This window comes from Pituophis catenifer, unplaced genomic scaffold (genome assembly GCF_029215685.1).
Source record: "Pituophis catenifer annectens isolate HBS135680 unplaced genomic scaffold, rPitCat1.0.hap2 SCAF_2, whole genome shotgun sequence".
NCBI classification, from domain to species: Eukaryota; Metazoa; Chordata; class Lepidosauria; order Squamata; family Colubridae; genus Pituophis; species Pituophis catenifer.
Window position 1 is genome coordinate 267,438,343 of NW_027256882.1, and position 27,312 is coordinate 267,465,654.

At 38.0% G+C, this 27,312-nt stretch overlaps 2 protein-coding genes across 3 annotated transcripts in view; both read left to right on the plus strand.

Moving 5' to 3' along the window:
• The first annotated feature begins 275 nt into the window (after nt 1-275).
• ELOVL7 (ELOVL fatty acid elongase 7) lies at nt 276-18,357 on the plus strand. Its single transcript, XM_070935872.1, has 7 exons — nt 276-345; nt 1,663-1,853; nt 2,569-2,649; nt 3,248-3,304; nt 4,930-5,035; nt 15,502-15,638; nt 18,148-18,357. Exons 1-7 carry the CDS (start codon nt 276-278, stop codon nt 18,355-18,357), a joined length of 852 nt encoding a protein of 283 aa, XP_070791973.1.
• Nucleotides 18,358-20,149: 1,792 nt separating this feature from the next.
• DEPDC1B (DEP domain containing 1B) overlaps nt 20,150-27,312 on the plus strand; it is a 28,237-nt gene continuing 21,074 nt past the window's right edge. For both annotated transcript variants that reach the window (XM_070935869.1, XM_070935871.1), the window contains exons 1-2: nt 20,150-20,220; nt 23,555-23,820. In XM_070935869.1, coding sequence (XP_070791970.1) covers nt 20,173-20,220; nt 23,555-23,820 — 314 coding nt within the window. In that variant the 5' untranslated portion in view covers nt 20,150-20,172. The remainder of the gene's footprint in view (nt 20,221-23,554; nt 23,821-27,312) is intronic.

A 27,312-nucleotide genomic window follows, 5' to 3' on the forward strand; every position in this document is an offset into this window, starting at 1 on the left:
ACTAGTTAAGGCTTATTTCTGGAAAATGTTTCATAGAGTTGTGTTTCTAAGAGCATAAGGACAGAACATAACGTGACTACATTACTTATATGGGGAAAACAGTATTAAGCAAATAAGCAGAAAACAGTATTAAGCAAATATTGTAAATGCATAACAATCATCTACTTGGTTTTCTAAATTCTGAAAAGACTACCACTCCTTTTTTTTCTTACAGATTTCATAACATACACTATCCTATTTGCCTTCAGGAAGAATCCTGAATCCTACGTACCTCTATGAAAATGGCATTTAACAATTTGACTTCGAAGGCTGTACTTATTTATGATAAGTGGCTTAAAGATGCTGGTATGTCCTGTTCTTGATAATGTTCCCTTAATTGTGTAATGTATCTCATTACAATTTAAGCATATAACAAGTTATGCATAAATAATGCTTCAATATATTTTTATGGAAACATGAAGACTGAGAGTAGTTAAACTTAGTTCTTCATAAATTTCTTCATTCTTAGTATATTCTATTTGCATATAGTGTAATTTTTTAAAAGATGCTACTTCAGCATATATTTTAACATTGTTTTTGAGAAGAGGAGATGGAAATTATATATCTTTAAAATATTCTAGTTAAGAGTTGTGCTAGTGCATTAAGCTGAAAACATAAGAATGATTAATGTAAGGATGATAAAAGGATCTAACTGGCATATTATAGTGATAGCATTTAGACTTATATACCTCCCTATAATGCTTTACAGCACTCTCTGGTGGTTTACAGAGTCAACAATCAGGGTCCTCATTTTACTGACCTCAGAAGGATGGTTTTCAACATGTCCAGTATTGCTCTTTTTTACTCTTAAATTCATTTTGTCTCTGGCTGGCCATCTTTTATATCAAAGAAAATTATCAGAAGATTTTCAACAACTGATGAAAATTTGTGGTCTGTCATTTGCCATGATATAAATGGAGAGATAAAAGTCATGTTTTATTTGAGTATCATCCCAGATCTATTAAACAGAAGTGAAATTATCTGAAATTTAACTTTTGGTAACCTATGCTAGAACACCTCAAAAATTGACAACATAAATGAATCAGTTTTTCCAATAAAAGAGAATACATGTAGCTTAGAGTTGAACTATGGAGTTCTTAATGTGCTGATAATGTTATCTAGTTGGGTAGTGAAATGTCTGCAAGCAAACTCCAAGCTCAAAGAACATCATGAACTCTATGAATTAATTTTTGTATTGAAAACTATTGATTAAGCAGCGATTAACTTTTACCTAGATCTTAAAGGTCTACATGAGGTAGCAAATATTAATAGAATAATAATTAATTAATTAATAGAATACATTTATGTGGGAGGAAAAGTATTTAACCACTGTTTCTTCTAGTTATAAATCTGATGAACATAGGTAGTTTGTACATTCATATAAATAATTTAATAATGTTACCAGTTATGGTTTTATCTTTGGCTAAACGAGAAGCCTTTGTGTAATGTATGTGTGAAGCTTTTATATAAAGCAAACAAGAAGCGCAAGATAAAAAAACCCTCTGCTCTTGAACAGGTAAACAGCCTGTTCAATGTAGGCAATCATTTAGGTTAAAGAATATGCTGCTTATTTAAGTCAAAAATCTAAAAATATTAAAATACATTTTAATATCTCTTTTCCAGATCCACGAGTTGATGGCTACCCACTCATGTCTTCACCTTTCCCACAAACATTTATTATTGCAACTTATATATATTTTGTCACTAATCTAGGACCAAAGTTCATGGAGAACAGAAAGCCTTTTGATCTGAGGCAAATAATGTTTTTTTATAACTTTGGCATAGTTGCTCTTTCAATCTATATGACATATGAGGTAAGTAGAAGATTGCTAATTTGTTCTAATAGAGATGTACAAAGGATTCCCCCAAAATATTAATGATTTTGTGATGTGAAGAGAAATGTAACTTAGGTATACAGAAATACTTTTGAAATCAAAGCCTACATTTTAGTTTCTCAGTATGGTGTGAACTGCTATGCATAATCTCCGTGAGATATGATCAGGAGTATTGCCTACTCTTTCTTCTAACACAGTCCTATAATGGGTGTTGTAGATAGCTCTGGGTATAACAATCTGGGACTACTCCAAAAAGAAATAAGTGGGGAGTGGAACAATTTTTTTTAAATTTAATTTCTACCTGAATAAAAAATATAATTAAATGCAATTTATAGGATTGTAATTCAGTCATATATTTAATTATTTCTGTTTTGATCACATTAAAGTAATAATGCTATACAAATTCTGGAATACCCATTGCTTATAAAGACTGTAAACAAGCTTGGGTCTTTGATATTCTAGGCCAACCTTTGGGAAAAAATATTATGGGACATAACTTAAATAAAATTCTCCTTGATTCAAATTACATATGTCCCCTGGTAGTTCCAAAGGTGTTTTTTCAAAAGACAACTGGACTTTGCTTTCCCTTGAAGACATTTTGCTTTTCATCCATGCTTCTTACTGTAATTATTTATGCAATCCAATGACTTGTAAAAACTAAATATTACATTAAATTCTTTTCTTCTACTTCTAGTTCCTCATGTCTGGCTGGGCCACAGGCTATACATTTCGCTGTGATATAGTTGACTATTCCAGGACACCTATGGCTCTCAGGGTGAGTATTGCAACAATACTATTGTAGTGGGTTTCAATTTCGGCAGCTACTGGTTTGCTCATGGGTGCGCCAGGGTGTGCAACACTTCTATGCATGCGCAGAGATGTCCGGCCGGATGGACTGAGCCTCCCACTGTCGTCGCTAGCCCAGATCAAACTAGGGTTCACCCCAGATCAAACTGATCCGGGGCGAACCGGTAGCAACCCACCACTGATTATAATCCAAATTAGGGATGTCTCTGGTCTTTCTTACTGTATTGTTTATCCAAAAGTGTTCCAAGAGACTGAGCTTGTAAAACCGAACAACAGGCCATGAAATAGGACCAGACCAGTTAGAAGTCTATTCAAATTTAATATAAAGCAAGAGATGACTTTTGTTTAGCCAGAAAGGTTGGAGACCGTTGTTTTAGAGGCTTCACTGGATTCTACTTACTTCTGCCTCAGGAATAATCATATAGGGATATTTCAATTTTCCTACAAAAGTGTCGAATGTCATTTAATACAGTTTAACACTGTATGTATAAAATATTCATCATGCTTAATAAAATAGAGAATTTTCATACAATATTGAATTTACTCAATGTTTTTGCTGTTTATAGATGGTTCGTGCCTGCTGGTTGTATTATTTTTCCAAATTCATTGAGTTGCTAGACACTGTGAGTATGATTATATAGTTTAATAAATATATTCTGGTCTGTGTACATAATAAAAGACTGATTAATAATCAATATCGTATATTTCAGACATTTCTTTATATATTGAATGTTTGTCATCATTGGAAGAAATGTTAGACTGATTCTACTGAATGGGTGAAAACGTTTTGGATATTATAGACTAATTGGGATGGAAAATCAGGCAGCTTAGTTTCTCACTTTCCCTCTCTCACTGAGAACGACCATGTCAAGTTCTGCTCATTACTTATTCATAATAATGATGCTGTGCTTTACCAATATCTATACATTTAATTGATAGAAAGTTCAGTCCAGTCTTCAAACTTAGCTCTTCAGATATCCTTGGACTGCAAGTTCCAGAATTGCAAATGATGCTGGCTGCGATTTCTGGGAGCTGCATTCTTAATACCTCTAAAAGTCCTCTGAATATAAATTGTAAATTTATCCAAAGCTTGTATAGAATATTAGAGTGGGGAAGAAACAAATTGTACAATCAAAGTTGGTGTGTGAATCCTGAAAAGAAACCCAAGAAGTTAACAGAATAATTTCTGAAATAGAACATAAAATTTGTAGAAAATATACATTGAAAAATATTTCAGTCATTGACAGAGCATAACCTGAAAGAAACTGTATAGAACGATCATATGAAAAGTCAACCTCTTTAGTAAGACACAAAAGGATAAAATTTGAACTGTTCTCTCCCTCCCTCCCTCCCTCCCTCCCTCCCTCCCTCCCTCCCTCCCTCCCTCTCTCTCTCTCTCTGCATTCTGTCTAGGTGGTCTGAAATTTTACTTGGCTTTGATGCTCTTTCATTCCATTCTTGAAGGGAAAACTTATTACCAGCCTATTGTAGGCCTTGTAGCCTCCTAAAGAAAGAATACAATATAAAAGAGAGATCCAAAGACTTCTAGAAGATCCTTTGGCTGTGTGTTAATGCGAAACAATATTTCCAATTTTTATTTCCCAATCCAGTTATCCAGCCTTATGAAGTTGTTTTGAACTAGAGTTCTGTATCATAGATTTATGATTCACATGCACTATTCAGGCACTTTTAGGTGGGTCCGTGACTCTATTGTAGAGCATATGACTTACATAAGGGACAGAGAATATACTCTGTATAGTTCAGCATGTAAATGGCCACAATTCCCAGTAGCACAAGCCTCTATGGCTGATTGGGGGGAATTCTAGATACTGTAGATCAACAAAGTTGTAGGTTGGGAATGACCTCTGCCAGAGATCCTAGGGAATTATGAGGAAGAGACAGTACTTGTTAGAGCAGGGGTGTCAAACTCGCAGCCCTCGGTCCAGATGCGTCACACTGGCACTGGCCAGGCCCACCCCTGGTTTAGTGAAGGGGAAAAAAGTCGTGATATGTCACTTGATGACGACGTGGCAACGTGAGTTTGACACCCCTGTGTTAGAGGGACCAGTAGCCTGAGTTGGTGTAAATCAACTTCTTTTATTTTGAACCAATTACTTTTATTTTTGCAGGTATGCTAACGTTTATAATTTATTTTCATCTGTAAAATGTAAATCAGATAACAAACTTTTAAATGTGCTGTACTGACCTTTGTATTCACACTGCTCATTTTAAATATGTTTCATTTCAGATCTTCTTTGTTCTTCGAAAAAAGAATGCCCAGGTGACATTCTTACATGTCTTTCATCATTCAATCATGCCATGGACTTGGTGGTTTGGAGTCAAATTTGCTGCAGGTAGTCAAAACTTCAGATTTCAAGTTGAAGGTTGCCTTTAAATAAAGACAGAGTTTTGCGGGGTGGGAGGAGTTGTGTCAATACTTGGGTAAATCATAAAACTAGATATTCCATTATTATTTTTTTTGGTGCATTTGATCTCTAAGTAGTTTACTTAGCTGTTGAAAAAAACTGTCTTTTTCTTCTAGTTTGTATCAAGTTATTTTATTTTATTTATTTTTTATTTTTATTAAATTTTATACCGCCCTTCTGCTGGACTCAGGGCGGTGCACAGCCAAAATAATAAACATCCCAATACAAAATTTAAAATTTGTTAAAAGAATTACACACTTTGGCCCAAAATTTAAAACATCCCAACTAAAACCCATAGACAATTAAAATCTAACATCTCAAAAGGGGGGGGGGTTACGCCAGCCCTGCTTGGTGGAAAAGGAAAGTTTATAGGGCATAGCGAAAAGCCTGGAGATCTGGTATCATGCGTATCTCTGGGGGCAAGTCGTTCCAGAGGGCAGGTGCTGCCACAGAGAAGGCCCTCCCCCTGGGGGTTGCCAGCCGACATTGCCTGGCTGACGGCACCCTGAGGAGTCCCTCTCTGTGGGAGCGTAGTGGCTGGTGGGAGGCTATCGGTGGCAGAAGGTGGTCCCACAAATACCCAGGCCCTATGCCATGGAGCGCTTTAAAGGTGGTAACCAACACCTTGAAACACACCCAGAAGACCACCGGGAGCCAATGCAGCTCACGCAGGAGAGGCGTCACATGGGAGCGCCCCCTCGCTCCCATAATCCCCCGCGCGGCCACATTCTGCACCAGTTGGAGCCTCCGGGTGCTCCTCAAGGGGAGCCCCATGTAGAGAGCATTGCAGTAGTCTAGGCGGGAACTGACGAGTGCCTGAGTGATTGTGCATAAGGAGTCCCGATCCAGAAAGGGACGCAACTGGCGAATCAGGTGAACCTGATAAAAAGCCCCCCTGGCCACAGCCGTCACATGCTCTTCTAAAGACAGCCGTGCATCCAGGAGGACGCCCAAGTTGCGAGCCCTCTCTGTGGGGGCCAATAACTCGCCCCCAATAGCCAGCGATGGCACCAGCTGGCTATATCGGGATGCCGAAAGCCACAGCCACTCAGTTTTGGAAGAGTTGAGTTGAAGCCTGTTACTCCCCATCCAGATCCGCACAGCCTCCAGGCACCAGGACATTACTTCAGGTGTAATTATTCAGGTGCAACATCTATTGTGAGCCAAATCAGAGCATCAACAAAACCACAATTAAGCTGAAATTTATAAATCCTTGAAGTTCTTAATAGTGTTCTAGCAAAAAGAATGAGAAGAAGACAGGGAGCAGATCGAGAAAAGCAAAAACTGTATGTCAAACAGCATAAAAACTGTTTGAAATGTGCTCCCCCCCACTCTTAAACTCATGTGCAAACAAGGTGAACATATTGTAATGATAATGAATAGTTGAGAAAATGTTCTTAATGATACTTCTGCTTTCGCTTTTGAGGAAAGAGCTTGTTTGAAAGAAAAGATGAAACAAAGAATGACTATCTCTTCATATAGAACTGGAAGAGGGCAATTCTGTTATCTTACTAGAGAGTCTATGAAAAAATAAGGGAACGAGTGCTCCAGCTAGAAATCTCCTTGAGCTTCCTTCCTGTCCTTCCTTCCTTCCCACTCTTTGATTCTGGCATTGTGGGGAAGGAAGGAAAAAAAGAGAGCAAAAATTAGGCAAGTCAGAAAAGATAATGTTTATGCCTGCCTTCTTCCTTATGGATTTTTTTATAGGGAATAAGGAGGGGAAACTGGGTCTCCATGATGCAAACACCAACCCCTACCTATTGAGCAGCCCTGCAATGTTCTCTCGCCAAGGAGGCAGAATAGTATTATGACCCTATAGATTTCTAAGTTATTATTTTTGAATTAGCAAAACAAATAATGATGTTCAGACAAGGGAATGAGAAAGATTATATTGGCTGCATAATAATCAGCTCGACTCAACTCATACTCTGTCTTTCCTTCAAAATAAATATCAAATTTATCCTTCCTTATCAAATCATATACTGTAGCTGTTCATATGTTTTAATAACCAGTATGGAAAAGTTTTGATTTGCAAATCTTTGTGATTGGGTTTATGTCACTCAGTAAGCTGCTATTTATCTATGGTTTATTAAATAAATCATAGTTGAGGCCAGCGGTGGCATTCAAATTTTTTTAATACTGGTTCTGTGGGTGTGGCTTGGTGGGAGTGGTGTGGCTTGGTGGGCGTGGCAGGGGAAGGATACTGCAAAATCTCCATTCCCTCCCTACTCCTGGGGGAAGGATATTGCAAAATCTCCATTCCCACCCCACTCTGGGGCCAGCCAGAAGTGGTATTTGCCGGTTCTCTGAACTACTCAAAATTTTCACTACCAGTTCCCCAGAACCTGTCAGAACCTGCTGAATTTCACCCTTGGTTTAGGCGTAACACAATATGAGACATCCACATTATGATACACAATTTCCTAGGGAAGAAAGCTTAATGGAAGAAGATCAAATTTGTGCAATAAAACTGAAATCTCAAGAGTCCTAGGAAATGAGTTTCCTTTGAAACATACTATATGAAATCAACACCTGCCTTAACTTTAGAAAGCGTTAGGCTGAACTAATCTGCCTAAATAAATAACTGATTGTGGTCAGTTAACAGCATTAAATGTAGAGAAGGCTGAGATGAGGGAGAAATTGCTTTAGTTTATCATTCCTTACCTTGATTGTGATCTAAAACTGGTTGAATATAAGTTACCTGAGGCTTTATTTATGTTGCAGTGTAAGGAAATTTAGTAGCATAGATTTTTATCAGGAAAGGAATATAATGCATTATCTTTTTTATACTAGGCAGTTTGAAGAGAGAAAATTAACTCTCTGCTAATAACATAGTAATAGTATTGCTTCACAGAAAGAGTAGTGGAAACTTGAAACCAACTTCCAGTGCAGGTAGTGGGTCAGTAACTAAGTTTAAATATTCTTGGGATAAACACTAGTCTATCATCTAACTATTTTTTTAAAAAAAAAAATAGGATAAAATAAAACATAATAAAATTTAAAATAAAAATAAATAACAGTTAATTGATTAAACATAAAACAGAACAAAAACTCAAGGGGCAGATTCGATGGACCATTGGGGCTTTTTCTGCCTTCAGTTTTCTATATTTTTCTGTTTTAACATGATCAAAAATGCAGTTTATGAATGCATGTAGCGTAAATTCAAAGTCTGGGGGAAGATGGATTTTTAGCAGTATGAATCCTCTAAAACAGATGCCAATAGCTCATAAATATTTATGGATCTTAGTTAGTTAGCATGCCAATAAAGTACTAAATGCCAAAACAAATAGAACGGATGTGTGTGTATTGGGTTTCCATTAGGTGTGTTCTATAAATTCTGCCTCTGTCAGAGCTAATAATTAAATATCTAAATGAGAGTTGATTATGCCCATATTTGATAATGGACAAAGTTCAGCCATGGAACAGTAGTTGGCACTGTGGCAGCTCAAGGAGGAAAAAAAATAGTTCTTAGACTATGCACATTACAGATGTTTATTTCCACATATTTATTTGGATTCTAGAATATCGTGTGAATTTAGCTGTTTATAGTTTATTCAACAAACTATATTTAAGCCAACATGAGATGTCTGAATCAAACATACATCAATAAAAATAATTATTTCATTTTTACATGTTAGTACTGTGAATCCACATTGTTACTCTTTTATAATGAATAAGCGATGCATTAAACTTAATCTGGGAAAAGCTACAGTATAGTATCCCAAAGGTGTTTTTTCAAAAAACAACTGGACATTGTTTTTCCTTGAAGACATTTTGCTTCTCATCCCTTCTTCTTCAGTTCAGAACTGAAGAAGCCTCTTGGATCAGAAGCGAAGGTCTTCAAGGAAAAACAATGTCCACTTAGCTTTGGAAAAAACACCTTTGGGACAACCAAATTAGATGCCTTTAATACCAGATTTCTAGAGGTGCAGTTGAAGATGGGATCAAAATCAGTATTGAAATGGCTAGGATTGTTTTAATTCAGTGCACTGCTCTTTAAAGCCCACTCATACATTTTCTGGACTTACAGAAGGAGCTTTCCTTTCTCCAGTTTTTTCATGAAAGATGAATTGGGCTTCCCAAAGGTGCTTTTTCAAGAGGGAACTGGACTTTCTGATTTTTCTTTGAAGACCTTTTGGTTCTCATCCAAGAAGCTTCTTCAGCTCTGAAGAAAAATCACCTTTGGGACAACCATGACCTGGATAACTGAAAATCTCCATAGATACAAATTGGGTTTATTGAGAGAGATTAACTGGCCCAAGTTCACTTAGTGAGTTTTCATTGCAAATTTGGACTTGAAGCTGTTTCCTTATTATATTTTAGTCCAGTAATTTAATCACTATACTGTGGTATAGCATATTACAAAGTATGGCAAAAAACCCCAAAACCCATTGAATTTGTAAATTATTTGTAACATATGACACAAAGGAAGCATTCAACAATGCCTGTTTGTTTTATTTATTTGACATAGATCATAAAATTAGAAGGGACTTTAGAGATAATCTAGGCCATCTCTTTGCCCAATGCAAGATTCACTAGCTCTGATGACCCTCCAAGTTCTGTTTGAAGTGAAGTACTTTGCTTTATGTGGCAGTTTGTTTCACTGACTTACAGACCAAACAGTCAGAAAATTCCTCTTGGCATATGGGTCCTCATTTTACCCACCTTGGAAGGATGGAAGGCTGAGTCAACCTTGAGCCTGGTGAGATTCGATCTGCCAAACTGCTAGCAGCCGGTGATCAGTAGCCTGCAGTACTGCACTCTGAACCACTGCGGCTCATATAACCTTGTCTACTTCCTTGTAGCTTTAACCCACTGGTTCTGGTCCTTGTGGTAATGGATAATAAGTTTACTCCCTTTTCTAAATGACTGTCCTTCAGGTATTTAAAGACTGCTATCATATCTTCCCTCAGTTGTCTTTCCTCTCCTCAGATCTTTTAACTGTTCCTCATTTGGCATAGCTTCCAGGCCATTCATCATTTTGATAACTCTCCTATGAACTTGCTCCACCTTGTCTTTTGAACTTTGATGCTCAGAATTGTGCCACGTGGAATCTGACAAGAGCGGAGTAGATTTTAATATTTATTTCCTGTGACCTGAATTCTGTGAACTTGTTAATATAGCCCAAGATAGAAATTGCCTTTTCACTTGCTGAATCACATTGCTAGCTCATGTTTCACGTAGATTCCCAGATACTGGTAGGGTTGCTGCTAGTTGATTGTTTTTAAAGGTCCTATGCACTTTTTTTTTCTAGTGGTCTTAAATTCTTGTTCTAACCAGAAATTGTTAAGCAGTAAAAGAGTCTGCCTAGAACAGTGGAAAATTCCTCTTTGCTGGAGGTTTTCAAACAGGCTGGTTGGTTATCTACCGAGGATGATTAAACTGAATCGTGTACTGTATGGGGGGTTGGACTAGATGACCTAGAACAAGGGTGTCAAACTTGCAGCCCACAGCCCGGATGCGGCACACGCTGGCCATACCCATCCCCGGTTTAGTGGAGAGGAAAAAAGTCACGATACTTCTCAGGATGCCAGGACGCTGTGAGTTTGACACTCTTGACCTAGAAGGTCCCTTCCAACTTATATATTCTAGAATTCTATGAAGCCAAGGCCTCCCCCAATACTTATGCCTTTTATTATATCCATTTCTCCCCATTAAATTCTAATCATTTTAGTTCACAGCTGAAGTCTTATCTAAAATATTTTGCATTTCTTCTCTCCCCCCTCCCCTGCTTTGTATTATCTGCAGACTTGATAAGTCTCCCCTTATCTCTCCTCCATGACATTGATCAACATATTGAACAGCACAGGGCCCAGTGACATTTCACTTGATACTTCCTTGCAAACTGAAGTGAAGCCTTTAATGAGCGCTCACGCAGCCAATTGTGAGTGCTTCTAGTAGTTTTACCATTCTAGCCCCTATTTTAACATTTTACCAAGGAGAACCATGGGACTTTGATGAAGGCTTTGCAACATGGCTACATCTTTTCCCTGATTTACTAAACTAGAAACTTATGTGAAACAAGGTCAGCTTCACAGCCTTGCAGGAGATATTTACCCTTATGGAAGTTGGGGGCACCACCAGTGGTGGGATTCTACTGGTTCGGACCGGTTTGAGTGAACCGTTAGCTCCGACTTTCAGCCGTGAGTGAACCGGTTCTCTCTTTCAAGTGGGCCCGCCCGTCCGCCCATGTTATACTTACCTATATTTCTATTTCCGAAGCCCAGCTGATTGGGGCAGAGAGTGAATTGCCGTTCCTCAGCTGTTTTCCTTGCTCTCAGTTCAACTTTCTGCAAATTGCGCACATGCGCAGGGACCCGGTTGTTAAACCAGTAGGATCCCACCCCTGGGCACCACTAAGGCCCATGTATGATGTTCCTCAAGCAGAGACAAGGCTTTCACCTTGCAGGCTCCCTGCTCACCCTGGGCAGGCAATTCTGTAAGACATGGGCTTCCAAGTTCTGAGTCACATATGAGCATAAAATTAATTACCAGCACTCTGACTTATGCCTGGAAAAGAACCGAGGACCAATGTAGCTCCTGGAGGATGAGTGCACATGGAGAAAGTTAGGGATATGTGCACCAAATTCTTTTTTCTTTAGGTAGAATTCATCCTAAACTGCTAAAGGCAGTATACTCTGATGCACATTAGAAAAAACTCTCCAGGTGAGATTTGAAAATTGTGAATAAGCAAGATTGCATTCTGCATTAAGAACAATACAGGTGGTCCTTGACTTATAACCAAATTTGAGCCCAAAATGTCTGTTCCTAAGTGAGACATTTGTTAAGTGAGTTTTACCCCATTTTACCACTTTTCTTCTCACAGTTGTTAAGTGAATCACTGCAGGTGTTAAGTCAGTAACATGGTTGTTAAGTGAATCTAGCTTTCCCATTAACCTTGCTTTTCAGAAGGTTGCAAAAGGAGATTACATGACCCCAGGAAACTGCAACTGTCATAAATATTGAGTCAGTTGCCAAGTGCCTGAAATTTGATCCCATGACCATGGGGATGCTGCAATGGTCGTAAATGTGAAAAATGGTGATACGCCACTTTTTCAGTGCCGTTGTAACTTTGAATGGTCACTAAATGAACTGTTGTAGTCAAGGATTACCTGCAATTAATTTATGGAAAAGGAACAAAAATAAAGCAAGTAGAGTGGTATTCTATTGCTCTCCTGTGGAGGGAGATCCGACCAAAACATATTAGCAACAACAACGTGGGCAGCTTTGGTGAACAACAGTCCTTTTCATCATATTACTATGCACAATCTGAAACAGATGACAAAAATTAGTTAAAATGTGTGCCATAAGAAGTCTGTTAATGTTTCAGATACCATAACTGGTGATTGGTTTTTTCAGCAATAGAACATTGAAAAATATTCCTTTGACACTAATACATTTAAAATAATTGTTCATGAGCTAGAATGTTGTGGTAAACTGTTGCTGCAACAGATTTAAATAGTGGTTTATCATTAGAGTTTAGAGATTAGAGGAAAATAAATAACTTGCTGAACAAGCTCCATGCAAATTCTTTAGGCACTGTTGCTTAACCCTGCTCCAGTTTTAACTTGCTGTAGATTCTGCTATAGCTTCCAGTTTATTACCTAGACTTGATGGATTATCTAATTAAAAGCTGCACAAAAAGCATTCCATGCAGTTTCCACTGTTGCAGATTGAGTATAATTGATGTGGACTTTTCAGGACCAAACAGCAGCATTAGACATTTTGAAAAAATTTTCAACAGCCATTCTTCAGGCATAATCATATAAAACACATCCAGCCCTAATCACCAATTCCAAACTTTGGTGTTCTCGCAGTCTTGATGAAACCTAATTAATAATCCCTGCTCCATTACAATAATGGTAACCAGATGCCAGTTCTCCATAACTTAAGAAGTTACTTTATCCTGGATTCAAAGACGTTCAACAATTGCTTACTAAAAAAACAAAAAACCCTTGAAGTAGCTTCATAATTAAAGTCCAAATGAAGTGAATGAAACATGCCAAGATTTAGATGTTGTAGTTCTCTTGTAGAGATGAAATAAGAAGTAGTGATTAATTAGAATCTTCCTAGGGATGCATGATAGAGTGAAAGGAAAATTGATAAAAATATAAAGAAGTTTACTATAGCTGACTGAAAATCAGCCAAAGCAGAAATGGAGAACAGTGATGTAAAAATAGGATAGAGGTAGTGGAAGAGGAAGAGACTAAGTAGAAAAACAAGTAAGCCTAAATCTATTCCTAACACTGTGCCAGATTTTTTTTAAGCAACTCATGTATTGTCATTTAAAAATGGCAAGTGCTCAGAAACCTGCAAAACTTGTCCATTATTGTATCTGAAGGTGTGCAAGATATGCTAATCAGCTGCAATTATTTAAATATACAACCTGCACAATCTGGGATTTGGGATTTGAATGCTGATGTGGAGAAAATAGAGGAGGAAGTTGTGTTGCATATATTTGCTACCTTGAGTTATTTATAAAAATAAGATAGATACCCTTATTGTCATTTTTTAAAGGCAGGATATAAATAAATAAATTACAAAATGATGCATGTTACTGTTTTTCCACACACAGTTTACTATTTGTATTACTATTATACTAAAGGGACACGGTGGCTCAGTGGCTAAGATGCTGAGCTTGTTGATCAAAAGGTCGACAATTCAGCGGTTTGAATCCCTAGTGCCGCATAACAGGGAGAGCTCCTGTTACTTGTCCCAGTTTCTAGCAGTTTGAAAGCACATAAAAAAATGCAAGTAGAAAAATAGGGACCTTTGGTGGGAAGGTAACAGTGTTCCGTGTGCCTTTGCCGGCCACATGACCATGGAGACGTTTTTGGATAGCGCTGGCTCTTCGGCTTTGAAACGGATGAGCACCGCCCCCTAGAGTCGGGAACGACTAGCACATATGTGCGAGGGGAACCTTTATCTTTACTATTATACTATTTATGAGATATTATACTGTTTACTATTTTTGTGTGAAGATAACGACCAGGATAAAGCTTGGGAAATCTGAATTCAAATTCCCATTCTGTCATGAATTTCTCAAGAAATTCATTAGAAAGTTAGAAAACTTTAGAAAGTTTTTCAACCTCATGGCCTTAAGGCTTTGAAGAGGACCAGAAGGGGATGGGTTTTTTAAAAATCTGCATACCTTCTCATACCTTCTCTTAATGCTGGGAAAGATTGAGGGCAAAAGAAGAATGGGATGACAGAGAATGAGGTGGCTGGATGGAGTCACTGAAGCAGTTGGCATGAGCTTAAATGGGCTCCGGAGGATGGTAGAAGACAGGAAGGCCTGGAGAAACACTGTACATGGAGTCGCGATGGGTCGGACATGACTTCGCAACTAACAACAACCACCACCTTCTCACAGCTTCTGGTCTACATGCACTTTTTTGTGTTATTTTTCTATTGATGTTAAAGGCCTTGTGAGCAGGAGTATATAGAAAAACTCCAAAATATAGAAAGAAGTATTGAAGCATTATCTTATCAGTTAAATTTACTCCTTTGAATGCAAAAAACTGTTCTGTTTTATTCTTATGCTAAAACCCTGAGAACCTCTTAGGTTTTGAACACCACAACTAAACAAACCCTTTACTTGAATCCACTCCTGGTTACTCCCAGCTTTCTTCACTTCATTAGGTGAATGCAAGTTATTTTGCTACTAAATAAATAAGAGAGTCCTATCAGGCTAATATAGAGGGTGTCCAGCATGGATAATTACTGCTTTTGTGAAGTTCCTTCTTAAATTTTCCTCCTCCTCTTTAGCATTATTATAAAATGAGTTTGTTTACAAATGATGGCAGTGTTGGTACAAATTGATCATCCATCTATTCATTTTAACCATTCAACCTCTAACCATGTACCCTCCAAATGCATGGAACTATAATTCCCAGAATTCCTAATCAGTATCTATCTATATAATCACTAGGAGATGAAAACAGCTTGATGGCACATAATTCACCATGTTGAGTGCAAATCCTGTGTGTTGTGTTTGGGCTTCATCTGGAGGGCACCACTTTGGGAAGTCTCCACTGTAGCATTGCATGTAGCTTTTTGCCATACAGAAATTTTCTTCTAAATGGCATCCACCCATTGCACCATGTAGACTAGCTTTATATTAAATGCTAGGATAAAATGTGTTTAATTAGCTTGCAACTCAAAATGATATATGAACCCAGACAGCTATGGTAATTCAATAAATTGTGGGTTACTAGTTAGCCAATCATAAACACAACTTTAGTAGAAACCTATGAAAACAGGATTAAAATACATTGTTGGATGCTTATTATTTCTGTGTTTGTCTGATATGCCTCAACTATGACATGCTTTGGACTGATAATAAAAATTTGATGATTACATGACTGAGACATATCTTGCCTCCCTTTCTACAGGAGGTTTAGGAACATTTCACGGTTTGCTCAACTGTATGGTTCATGTGATCATGTACACCTACTATGGACTTTGTACGCTGGGGCCAACATTCCATAAGCACTTATGGTGGAAAAAATATATGACAACTATACAACTGGTAAGTAACTTCGAAAAGAGGTACAGAAAAAAATAGGCTTAGATTTGAATGATTTATACTTACAAAAGATGAACAGGCGCATTATACAGTTGTGAGCTAGGTTGCTTCCATACAGCCTGAGTTTTCTCAAAAAGACAAGTGTAAGATTATCTGTATTAACAGATGTTATTTATTTGTGATTCTGGGTATCTACAAAGATTAATAATAGAATATAAAAAATGATACAATAAAGCAATGAAATAAAACATGCTGGGGAAAGGCGTAAGAGTCATATAATTACAGTAGTGTCATATACCATCATGGGGTAGAACAGAGTGAAAAACCAAATCTTTAGAGCTTTCTTAAAGGCCGTTAGAGTCAGAACCATCAAAATTTTAGGAGAGGGATACTGATCCATGTTATTTTAATTTTTATTGTTACATCTGAGTCCTGATATTTCACACCCAAGTGCTTTACGAAGGATGTAGTTTATCATTTGGCTGATTGCCTGAGCAGATGGGAGCACGTTGCCAACCTTGCTGGATTCCACAGCTAAGCGGGTGAAGCCTAGTTTGGAATGGGGCAGTTTGTGAATGTTATAAAATGGGTGGATGGATTGTCTCTCCAGGGAAGAAGAAACATAAGGAAATTGGGGAAAAAAATCCTGTGAAATACAGTGTTTCACATTAGGATCATGATTTACGCACTAAGTCTCCAAAACTTGAAGGAGAAATGCATATTTTTTTCTGACAATGCATCCAATGTAAAGCATATTTCCCTTTGTTAATATAGTATGTGAATCAACAATACATTAATCTTCTCTGAAGTTTCTATATGGAAGATCCTTTTGTATAGCCCTTTGGTTATTCATAAGGTGAACCTCTTTTCATATATTAATTATCGTTATTATAAATCCATCCTGGTAAACTTGAATCTTTTAATACATTTTAAAATATTTCCATAAATATTATTTATTTTAATTATTCCTATAAATAATATTTAAAAGAATATTATTTATCTCAGTCAATTATTGTTCCTATCAAGACTACTCTTTAAAAATATTTTGAATTCAGTTATCTTTCAAAGAAAACATTGCTAGAAAGAAATGTAAGTCTAGACAATTGGTGTAATCCCTACCATATGAAATGCTAGTTTTAATAGAGAAACGAGGAAAAGAATAACCATTATTTATAAATGTTGGTTAAATATGAAAAAACACTGCCATGGTAATTTATGCCTTCTGCATAAGGGTATCAATACTGCAAATAAAACAAATTACACAAAAAGGTTAGACGTGATCCAAAAAAATCCATTAAAGTTTTACTATGTTCCTAAGAATCTTTTCATCTTTACTACAAAGAAAAGATTGCTTTACTTTAAACAAAACTATTTTTAAAGATAGTGTATTACAGAGCTGTGGTGGCGCAGTGGTTAGAATGCAATACTGCAGGCTAACTCGCTCAATCCAGGAGTTCAATTCTGAGTGGCTCAAGGTTGACTCAGCCTTCCATCCTTCTGAGGTCGGTAAAATGAGGACCCAGATTGTTGGGGGCAATAGGCTGATTCTGTAAACCGCTTAGAGAGGGTTGTACAGCACTGTGAAGCAGTATTATTTATTATTTATTGGATTTATTATATAAGTCTAAGTGCTGTTGCTATTACAAACAAGCATGGAGAACATTTCCTTTCTACTGAGTTATCTACAATATTGGAAGCTGTGGACAGAACTGAAGCAAGCAGTAGGTGGGACCAGACTCCAAAATGTGTAAGAACAGGAGTTTGTGGTAGTGATGGGAAGCCAAAAGTGGGATGAGTGAAGATGTGCCCCTCTGATGCAAATTGATGAGGCTTTAGTCTCATCTAATCACCACTTTGGCTTGTTGCCCCATCCCACAAATGCTCCAGGTGAGACTACCTGTTCTCTTGTTGGCATTTCCTCTTCCTGATGCCCTCTTCTCTCCAATTGTTGGTCTGTACAAAGGGACAGAAACTACTTATCACAGCTCTAAAATGATTTTGTGTACATGTGTCCTGAAATGTAATAGCAGGCCTTACAGAATTATTTGGATTGCAATTTCCTTCTTAGCTCTGTCTTAATTATTCTCTGCTTGATTTAAAAGTAATATCTTTTTAATAATATATTTATTAAATTCAAAAAACAAACATTAAAATACAAGCTAACATAAAAGGAAAAAGAGAAGTTAAAAAGTAACAAAAAATATCAGTTCAATATACAACAAAAATGACCTCCAACTTTTAAAGCAGAGATAATATAACAAACCTAAGTTTAAATGAATAATACCAATATTTAAAATAACTGAACATAATAATCAGCATTCTAAAAAATCAATATTCATAATATATTCTCTTAATTTTAATCTAACTTGCAAAAAATTGTCAAATACGAATAACCATGTATTCAAAATCCATTTCTTTAGACAGTTTATATCTAGTTTTCAGGTCCTAAGTCAAAAAGTAAAATTTCTTCTCCTCTTGTAAGAAATCTAAACGAAGCAATTATTTTTTCCAGGTGCAGTTCATTTTGGTGACAATGCATATAGGACAAATCTACACCATGGATAATTGTCAGTATCAGTATCCGATTTTCATGTTCATCATTGGGCTCTACGGATCTTTGTTTTTAATCTTGTTTCTACATTTTTGGTATAATGCTTACACTAAGGGTCAGCGGCTCCCAAAACATTTGCAAAATGGCGTTAGCAGAAACAAAAATGAATGAAGGGCTCAGTGACAAAACAAGATCTTCAACGTGCAGTACTTGACAATCAAGAGACTTCAGCACACAGCACACTGGATGTTTTGTATATGGTTTTCCAGGACAAGAAAATATATTTTATTATAAATTATTTGGAATTTAAATTTGATGTGAGGAGAAATAAAAACTACCTAGTACATCCTGCAACTTTCAGCAATAAAGTACATATTGTGAAAATATATGTATTAAACAACAATTTAGCAGCACTCTTAAATGCTTATGTACCTTCATTATACAAATGAAGTGTGTTTGATAAGTATACAATAATACTTTGAGCACTGATAGGATACATTCATTTTAACTGGGTCACAACTTCTTTAGGGTGCTTTTAACTGAAATGGAAAAGTTTCATGGATGATAGGGGCATAAACCTCACTGTTTATATATCAACTTTGTTTTATACAAACTGTACTACTGTATATTAAAAACTATGATTCATAAGTCTTCAACTCTTTGAATTTTTTTAAGGTGTCTTAGGGTTTTAATAATGGGATGGTTTGAAGGAAACATTCACACCGCAGGAATTTGTAAAACAATGCATTTATTGCTTGCTAAAATACTGTCATGTTTTAAAGTAAAGGCCACCTTCTTCTGGAATCAGGTCAAAGCTTATTAAGATGGAGTGTTTGTTAACAGACTGTCAGGACCATAGCAAAAGCCCAATAATCGTCCCTGGAAAAAGCTATCAGCAGTTTAATGGATCAAAGGATAATTTTAGTGGATCTAAAATTCAGATTTACATTTACACCAGCTCTTTGCCTAAATTCCAGTCTTTCCACTGCTTGACCCAAAAGCCCTGAACCACAAGGACAACAAATCCCAAAATAAGCAAACAGGATTTGAGACACTATCTGAAACTTAATGCCCGTTGTAATCACTCGATCTAGAACAGGGTTCACCAACCTTTCAGACCTCAGGGACCACTAAATTCATCATTTTAAATCCCGTGGACCATTAATATGATATTTTAAAAAAGATAAGTAGTATTAAGCGCAATATAAAAAATGCAAATATTTTTTTCTATGGACCACCAGTTGGTGACCACTGATCTAGAAGACTCAGTGGTTTAGGGAAAAGCTGATGGGGACACACTCATGAAGCAGAAAACCCAAGAAGCTCCCAGGTATATTAACCCATGATGGTGCAAACCAGGTTAAGAGAGGCTTAACGCGTGTCACAAGGCTTCCTCCATTCTTGGCTATAGCCTTTGTGCCAACTGCGTGGGGCAATTTAAGAGAGGTCAATCCTTGCACCACCCATATAAAATGAGAAGGGATGGGAATCTTTCCAAATTCCGCGATGACGCAGTATCGATTTTTAGCAAGAGGCCACCGAAGCAGGTGCGAACAACGTCACCTGCTCGCAATATACAAAGTGGAGACAGCCGAACAACAACAACAAAAAGCATCGCCTGAAATTATCTGCCCGGTCCCCTTATCTCGCTACCGCCCAGCGATTGATGACGTAGAGAAGGAACTGATTGGGCGTTGACGGTAAGAACGCCCCTCTGACGTTTCTAGCAGAGAATCCAATCGCCCGCTTATCGGGGGCAAAGAGCGAAACTCAGGGTGATTTTTTTTTCTTTTTTTAATGAACGGAGCGCTTCTAAAAGGATTTCCTCCAATCGGCTAATTCCGAGGTATCATGTGACTTGGATTTGGCCCAATCAGAACGCGTTAGTCTCCAATTCAAACTTTCCTTCGAGGGTTCTATCCATGCTGTGTCCCTCGGTCGCCGTGGAGACGGACCGCGGAGTTTTGTATTTTCGGGACGAGACCTATGGAGCCTCGACTCGTGGGCCCCGGGCCCTACCGAGCAACTCGGCTGGTGAGTAAAGCACGTTTCCCCCCGAAGGCTTTCTAAACACGAGCTGACTTTTTTTTTTTTTTGGTCCCTGAAGATAAGCAGGGAATGCACTCTGCATGTGACCCGGTACCATCCTTAATAGATTCTTGGTGCAGCATTCCTAAATCTTGAATAAAATCCTGCTTGCGGAGAGGCTGTAAATTTAATGTATAAATTGACTACAATTATATACCATACACTATATATAATTGCCTACACTTCAGGTGAACAATTCTCTGCAGGGTGAATGGTCTTAAGTTGCCCCAAAGCACAAGCATAGGTGTAGTGAAATTCCATCTTCCTAACTTGCGGCCAGTTTTGAAATTACTCCAGCACATCTGGGCAGGTGCTGCATTGAAGAAAGCTGGTATTTTGAATATGCTGACCTGTTTTAGGAAGGTCTGCACTTCCGATGGAAATGGGGCTTTTATATAAAAAAAAAACATTTCAGCTGTGGATGTTGGGATCGCCTGCATTCACTGCCACTGAACCATGGTCTTTCCCAGAATTCCTGTTTATGTGCCTGATTAAAATGTTCAACTTCGAGTATACTAAATGCATATACAGTATAGTTACAGCATGTAATTTGAAAACACCAAACCTGGTTGAACTGTTTAGTTTGGGATGGGAGGCTGCCAGAAAAATCATGGGATGGTAGTCTAGACAGGGAAGGAGGGAAACTTCCTGGAAAAAGGGCTCCTGCATACTGTTGTAAGAAAATTACAAGTTCATGCTGGTGCAGTTAGGTATTTTAATACATATTTGGATATCCTATTAATGCACATACAGTACAATTCTTTCTGAGCTGCAGCCAGAGCATGCATGACTGCTACTTTGTCCGCAAGCCAAAATCAAGCCAATATCTCACCAGTCAAGGCAGCATTCAAATTCTCCTGAATGATCTGTATCTGTAGAGTTTCAGACAATAAGCATTAGCCCTCCTGAACATTTCAGAGATTCAATCAGATATTTTGCAGGCAAAACAGAAGTATCCCTAAGAGCTGCTCATCTTTGTTTTATGCCTTATCAAAACGTAGTTGTATTTTCTTTATGTACACAGCATCCATAGCTTCATTTAAAGAGCACTGGTTTACTACGTAGCAGAGCGTGGTGTTAAAGCTTTAAATGGGCTGTGTCATTTTATATGGTAGATAAGAGAATACCTTTCCAACTGTATCACATTAATTTTAAAATGAGTATTAGAAGTACCATAAATTAAGATTAAATGACAACCTTTCTTCCAGAAATGTTGGGAGTTTTTTTTTTAATTAACACTTAAAACTTTGCATCCAACAAATGATGATTCCATGTACAGGTAGTCCTTGACTTGCGACCACAACTGAGGCTAACATTTTTGTTGCTAAGTGAAATATTTGTTAAGTGAATTTTGCCCCATTTTATGACCTTTTGTGCCACAGTTGTCAAGTGAATCACTGCAGTCGTTAAGTTACTCACACGGTTGTTAAATGAATCTGATATCCTCATTGACTTTGCATATAAGAAGGTCACAAATGGGGATCACATGACCCTACCATGCAACCGTCATAAATACGAGTCAGTTGCCAAGCATTCAAGTTTTGATCACCTGACTGTGAGGGATACTGCAATGGTCATAAATGTGAAAAACAGTCCTAAGTCACTTTTTTCAGTTCTGTTGTAACTTTGGTTACTAAATGAACTGTTGTAAGTCGAGGACTATCTGAACTGAAACAATGCCCTTGTGCAATATTAAACCTAACCAGGGCAGTGAATCGTTAAGTGCTTGTTGGGACGGTAGTGGTTTTTGGATGTGTTATGCATTTCTAGCCACTGGGTTTTGTTAACCCATGATTAAAGTTTATAATTCAATATGAACCCAGTTTATGAATTTTTGCAGGTCCTTGAACAGTTTGAGAAAAAAATCCATAGATTTCTATAGAGATTTTTATCTTCAACATTATTCCTAATTTGAATCTTTGTCTCTTGCCCCAATTATGAATAAATGAACATAGATACATGCACATTTGATGGAGATAAAAATAGAGCTACCTGGGTTACAAAGACTGGCAGGAATGATGGTTCTAGAAAATAATAATACAACTTTATCATAATTGCCATAAATTGTTATTTATATGATGACCTCCATATAAAGTGTAAGGAATATCATTCATTTGTTATGGCCACCTATTGAAACAACTGACTTTGGGCAGCAAACAAAATTAAAATGAAACAACTACAAACTTTACAAAACATTATAAAATACAAACGTAGTAATTTGGACTTTCCAGATGTTTTGGTCTTCCACTCATATCAGTCCTAACAGTTGGGGAGTGATTAGGCCAGTGATGGCGAACCTATGGCACTGCTCTCTAGAAGTCTCTGGAGGCTGGGGACAGCAAAAAACGTCACTTCCTGTCCAACTGGGAGTTGGGAAATGGGCTGTTTCAGGCCACAAGAGGGCCTCGGTGGGGGTGGGGAAGGCTGTTTTTGCCCTCCCCAGATGCATAGAGAGGATCTGGAGCCAGGTGAGAAAGAAAGAAAAACAGGCCTACTGGGCCATCACGTGCCAGGAGTGTGGGGGGGAGGGGGTTGCGCACACATGCGCGGGGCAGGACGCATAGAATTAAGGGTGTGGGCATGCGCGCACATGAACCTCCCCTGCTCCCCCTCCCCCCAATGGCATGTGATGGCAAAAAGGTTAGCCATCACTGGACTAGCAATATGAAAACTTCAATAAAAAAACAACATGTTGCCTCCTCTATAGTGAGCGTTATTCTTCTTCCTCTGTGAAAAGAAATCAGCTTTAAGTCTTGCCTGTGATATATGAACAAAGACAGGTGGTGAAGGCAATCAATTTTTCTCCATATTTTTTATCTCTTGTGAGCAATGAAACAGGACACAACTTTTTAAGATAAATAAAACAGTGTAAAATGAATGGTCGATATTAAGACAAGCGTGATTGCGAATTTCAATACACAAATCACCATGTCACAATTTTGTGCACCTATACAGCAATCAAAGCAGATTTATGCTCAAGTAATTTAAAACCTGAATGTGTTCAAGCATGATTTTAGAACGTATAGTTGTTAAAGGGAATGTGCTTATATTGGAGAAAGTCTTGAAAAACAACCTAAAAAACGATCAGGCATTTCTTCGACTTGCTTATAAGAATAATATATAAAAACTGGAAAGAGCTTGGCTAATATGGAAAAAGCCTAAAAGCTTAAATTAGAAGGTACAAGTTAGGTTTCTTCATACATTCTTTTGTTCCTTCTCAGGTGCTGCCCCAACAAGTACTAACTTGTGCTTAGATAAATCTTTCATATTTTCTTTTCAGTGGAATGAGACTGTTGAGCTCTTTCGAAATGGAATGCCATTACGGAAACATCGTTTTCACTTCAAAAGCTATGAAGGTTGCTTCACTGCTTCTGAGGCTGTGGAGTGGTTACACAAACTGCTGAGACGCAACCAAAATTTTAGCCCAGAAGTAACTCGTACTCAAACAGTTCAGCTTCTCAAAAAGTTCCTGAAGAATCACGTTATTGAAGATATCAAAGGAAGATGGGGCAAAGATGATTTTGAGGATAATGGTAAATTATATAGGTAAATAACTGAATGGATTCTTGGGGCAGAAACTGTGTACTGTGTTCATTTTTAAATGACTGTTATTTCAAGCAAGCGTTCAATCCTTAGAAAAGAAAGAAATGGCATGATTCTTCCAGCATAAGCAATACAGGGAGTCGCCATTTAGTGGCTAGGTGGTCGTGTGACTGGGTCGGCGTGGACAATTTAACAGTCCATTTTTTTGCCTTTCTCCTTCCTAAGCTCCTGTTTAAATTGTTTTCAAAGACTTTTAAGTTAAAGCAGTACTTTACAAACCCTGAGTTTGCTTTTCAAGGTTGCACCCCCCTCCCCTATTCAAACACCAGTCCTGGTTCACATGGCTGTGAAAAAGACTTTTAATTTAAAACAGTACTTTACAAGCCCAGAGCTGCTTTTCAAGGCTGCACCCTCGAGATCACTCCTCAGCTGGCCTTACAGCTGGCTCACTGGAAGATAAGGCCCACGACAAGGGGCAGGGCTTAATCACATCACTCTGTGGGCCGGATACTTTGCCTTGGCGGGCTGTAGTTTGAGCATATCTGTCTTAAGTGAATACGATCACCTATAACCATATTGTCCCTATGACTGTCCTATTGACATGATCCCTGGAGCCTAAATTCCAGTGTAGAGCTACTTCCTTTCAGAAACTGAACTTTTGCAACTCTGCAAAATTTCATTTAAAAAAAACCTCAAGATGGTTAATATATCTTTACATCTATAGCTGCTTTTACAGTATTCTATTTGTCAAGAAAATGTCAGGACAGCTTCTGCAATGATTTCTTGGTCCTCAACCAGATCATAATCCAAAATCAGTACTCTGCCTTGATCTCAAAACTCCCGGGGCATATGTAGAAGGCCAGAGGTTTTACAGAACTCAGCCTCAGAGGGAGTTATGTACAACTGGCATGAAACTGGGAAGGCAACTAATGAAAAGCTGCTCTTTCTACCTGATAAGGGTGTTTTGAATATATTGTGATCTCATTTGGTTTATTCAACACTGTCACAATATTCTAGCACTTGATGAATGACATTTTTCAGGATTTTGCAAACCAATCTATTTAGATGACACCTTGATTTATTCATGCTCCCTTCAAGCATCATAAATGCCACGTAAAAGATGCTTTGCAGTGCCTCAGATAACATAATCAGTATGCAACTCCTGAAAAATGCAACTTTGAAGTCAATGTTATTAATACTGTAGATATTACATCTCTACAAAAAAAGGCCCAGAAGGACCCAGCCAAAGTAAAAAAAAACATCCTACTGACAACTCAAAGTGGGTCAAATCTATGAAGAAGCTAATAGCTTTCACAAGCTATTAATAAAGCTTCATTCCAAACTTTGCAAAACTCACACATTCTTCAGCCAACCTGTGCTGGAAATAAACCCCATTCATATAGAATATCCTATTCAGTAAGGTTTCGAACAAATAAAAAAAGGATTTCTCCACTCCATCTATCCTCCAACATACTGGCTGTACTCAACCATCAGTAGATGAAACTGACATTTTTGACATCACAGCATGAGCTATTTTGCTACATGTTACAAGAAAGCTAAAAACAAGAACATTAAATCCATCGGAACAGTTCTGTGCTATTTGGAACAAGTAACTCTTGGCTATTAATGCAGACTTTGAAACTTGGAGGCAGTTGCTGAAGAGTCAATTCAGACCAACCACTATAACCGAGGGAGAGAAGATGAGGTTGAATATTTTCTCCTTTTGTAAAGGCTAGGCTTAACTCAGCCTCCCCCAAGACATAAAAAGTTTTACAGCACTATACATTAATAGGGGAAGTGTTCAATTCCCTCCCCCCATCTGCTAAGAGGCAAACTGACCAACAGACTCAGTCCATAGTCATCCATGCCAACGTTCCAGCTATGCAATTGGCCATTCCAGCTGACTAGTTTAGCCACACCCTACCTTTTCCAAGAGCACCTTATGTTTATAGATAACCAGGTCAGCACACTGGTAGAAGAATTTGTTCCTTGCTCAAGTCAGACACCAGATATAGTTCAGAGTTCAAAAGTTTATTCAGTACTACTTTCTAACATTCATTCCTTATCTGTCCATGTGACACTCTTGCTTCACTAAATGATGGATTGCCTTTCCCTTTTAAAATGGTGTTAGTTCAGCTTTCTAATAACTACTTTCTAACAACACCATATCCTCAGACTCAAAAGGGAAAGCCAACCCAGAGGGATATGGATGACGAGGAAAACAGGAGACAAAAAAGCAGGAAGTGTCATACAGACAAGTGCATCAACCACAGACAATAAAAGGGCTCATAATTGTTGTAACCACAAGCCATGGTAAACAGCCCGTTTTGGCTTGATCCCTGCCTGGAGTTTGGGTTGGATGTTTAATATATATCATTGCTTAAAAGCAGAGCTTCAAATGTAGCCTGGACCTCAGCAGCAAATTTGTTCTGCATCAGGTTTTATGAAAGGAGCTAAGGGGCTGAGGCAACACCTAATGCCCAACAAATGCAAGAACATTGGTAGGGAGCCAAGGATTGTATACCACTTCAAAAACATTTAACTACTATGGGGACTGAGCCCCAAAGACTTGTTTACCTACTAAGTTAACTTGGCAAGACTAGGAGGGTGAAGTTAACCCATTGTTATTGTTGTGGAATGTGTAAGAAATAAAGCATTGTATAACATTTCCATCTAGGTCAGGGATGTCAAACTCCAGGCTCGTGGGCTGGAACCTGCCCACGGGGTGCTTAGATTTGGCCTTCGGGGCTGCCTTAGCCCACGGATCCGGCCCTCCCGAGCTCCATTTTCGCTGGCAGAGCACTCAGGCCACCACAGGTGCCCCAACACGAGTAACATCAAGCTGGCCATGCCCACCCGGCCATCTCACCCCCCCCCCCCGAGGTCAAACACAACCCCGATGCGGCCCTCAATGAAATTGAGTTTGACAACCCTGATCTTCGCCACGGTTTCTCAAATTTGGCAACTTTAAAATGTGTGGACTTCAACTACCAGAATTCCCCAGCCAGCAATTTCAAAATTGCCAAGTTTGAGAAACACTGATCTAAACTGTAGTGTGTCCAGTCATTGCAAAATAACCCCTTACAATAAGCTGGAATACCTTTTAAACAGGTGTCTATGGAGATTCTCAGTCAGGATGACTTTTAAACAGGAATGAAACCAAATCAACACCAGATCACTGTTTCCCCTTTCAATTTTTGAGCATTATCATGATTTTATTACTTGAAATTCTTCTGTGCGATGGCAAAAATGCAAACTTCACAAAAAATAATGGATCTTATCAGGGATAATATATTCCTGATCATCATGGAACATTCATTGAATAATTTTAGCTTCATGATTAGATTATCAGGAATCATACATGATCTTAAATAATCCTGGTATTATTTCCTCTGATACCTTGCCAGGATTTAGAAATTCATAAAAAATAATGATTCGATGACTACTAACCATGATAGCATTCTAGTATCAAAGGCAATCCACTTGATTAATGTT

Bases quoted from the DNA above. Each gene is read 5' to 3' on its own strand.
- ELOVL7 (XM_070935872.1), top strand. From the start codon at position 276: ATGAAAATGGCATTTAACAATTTGACTTCGAAGGCTGTACTTATTTAT. The intron at 3,305-4,929 runs GTGAGTATGATT...GTTTCATTTCAG, and splicing joins TCATTGAGTTGCTAGACACT to ATCTTCTTTGTTCTTCGAAA. The intron at 15,639-18,147 runs GTAAGTAACTTC...TATTTTTTCCAG, and splicing joins ATATGACAACTATACAACTG to GTGCAGTTCATTTTGGTGAC.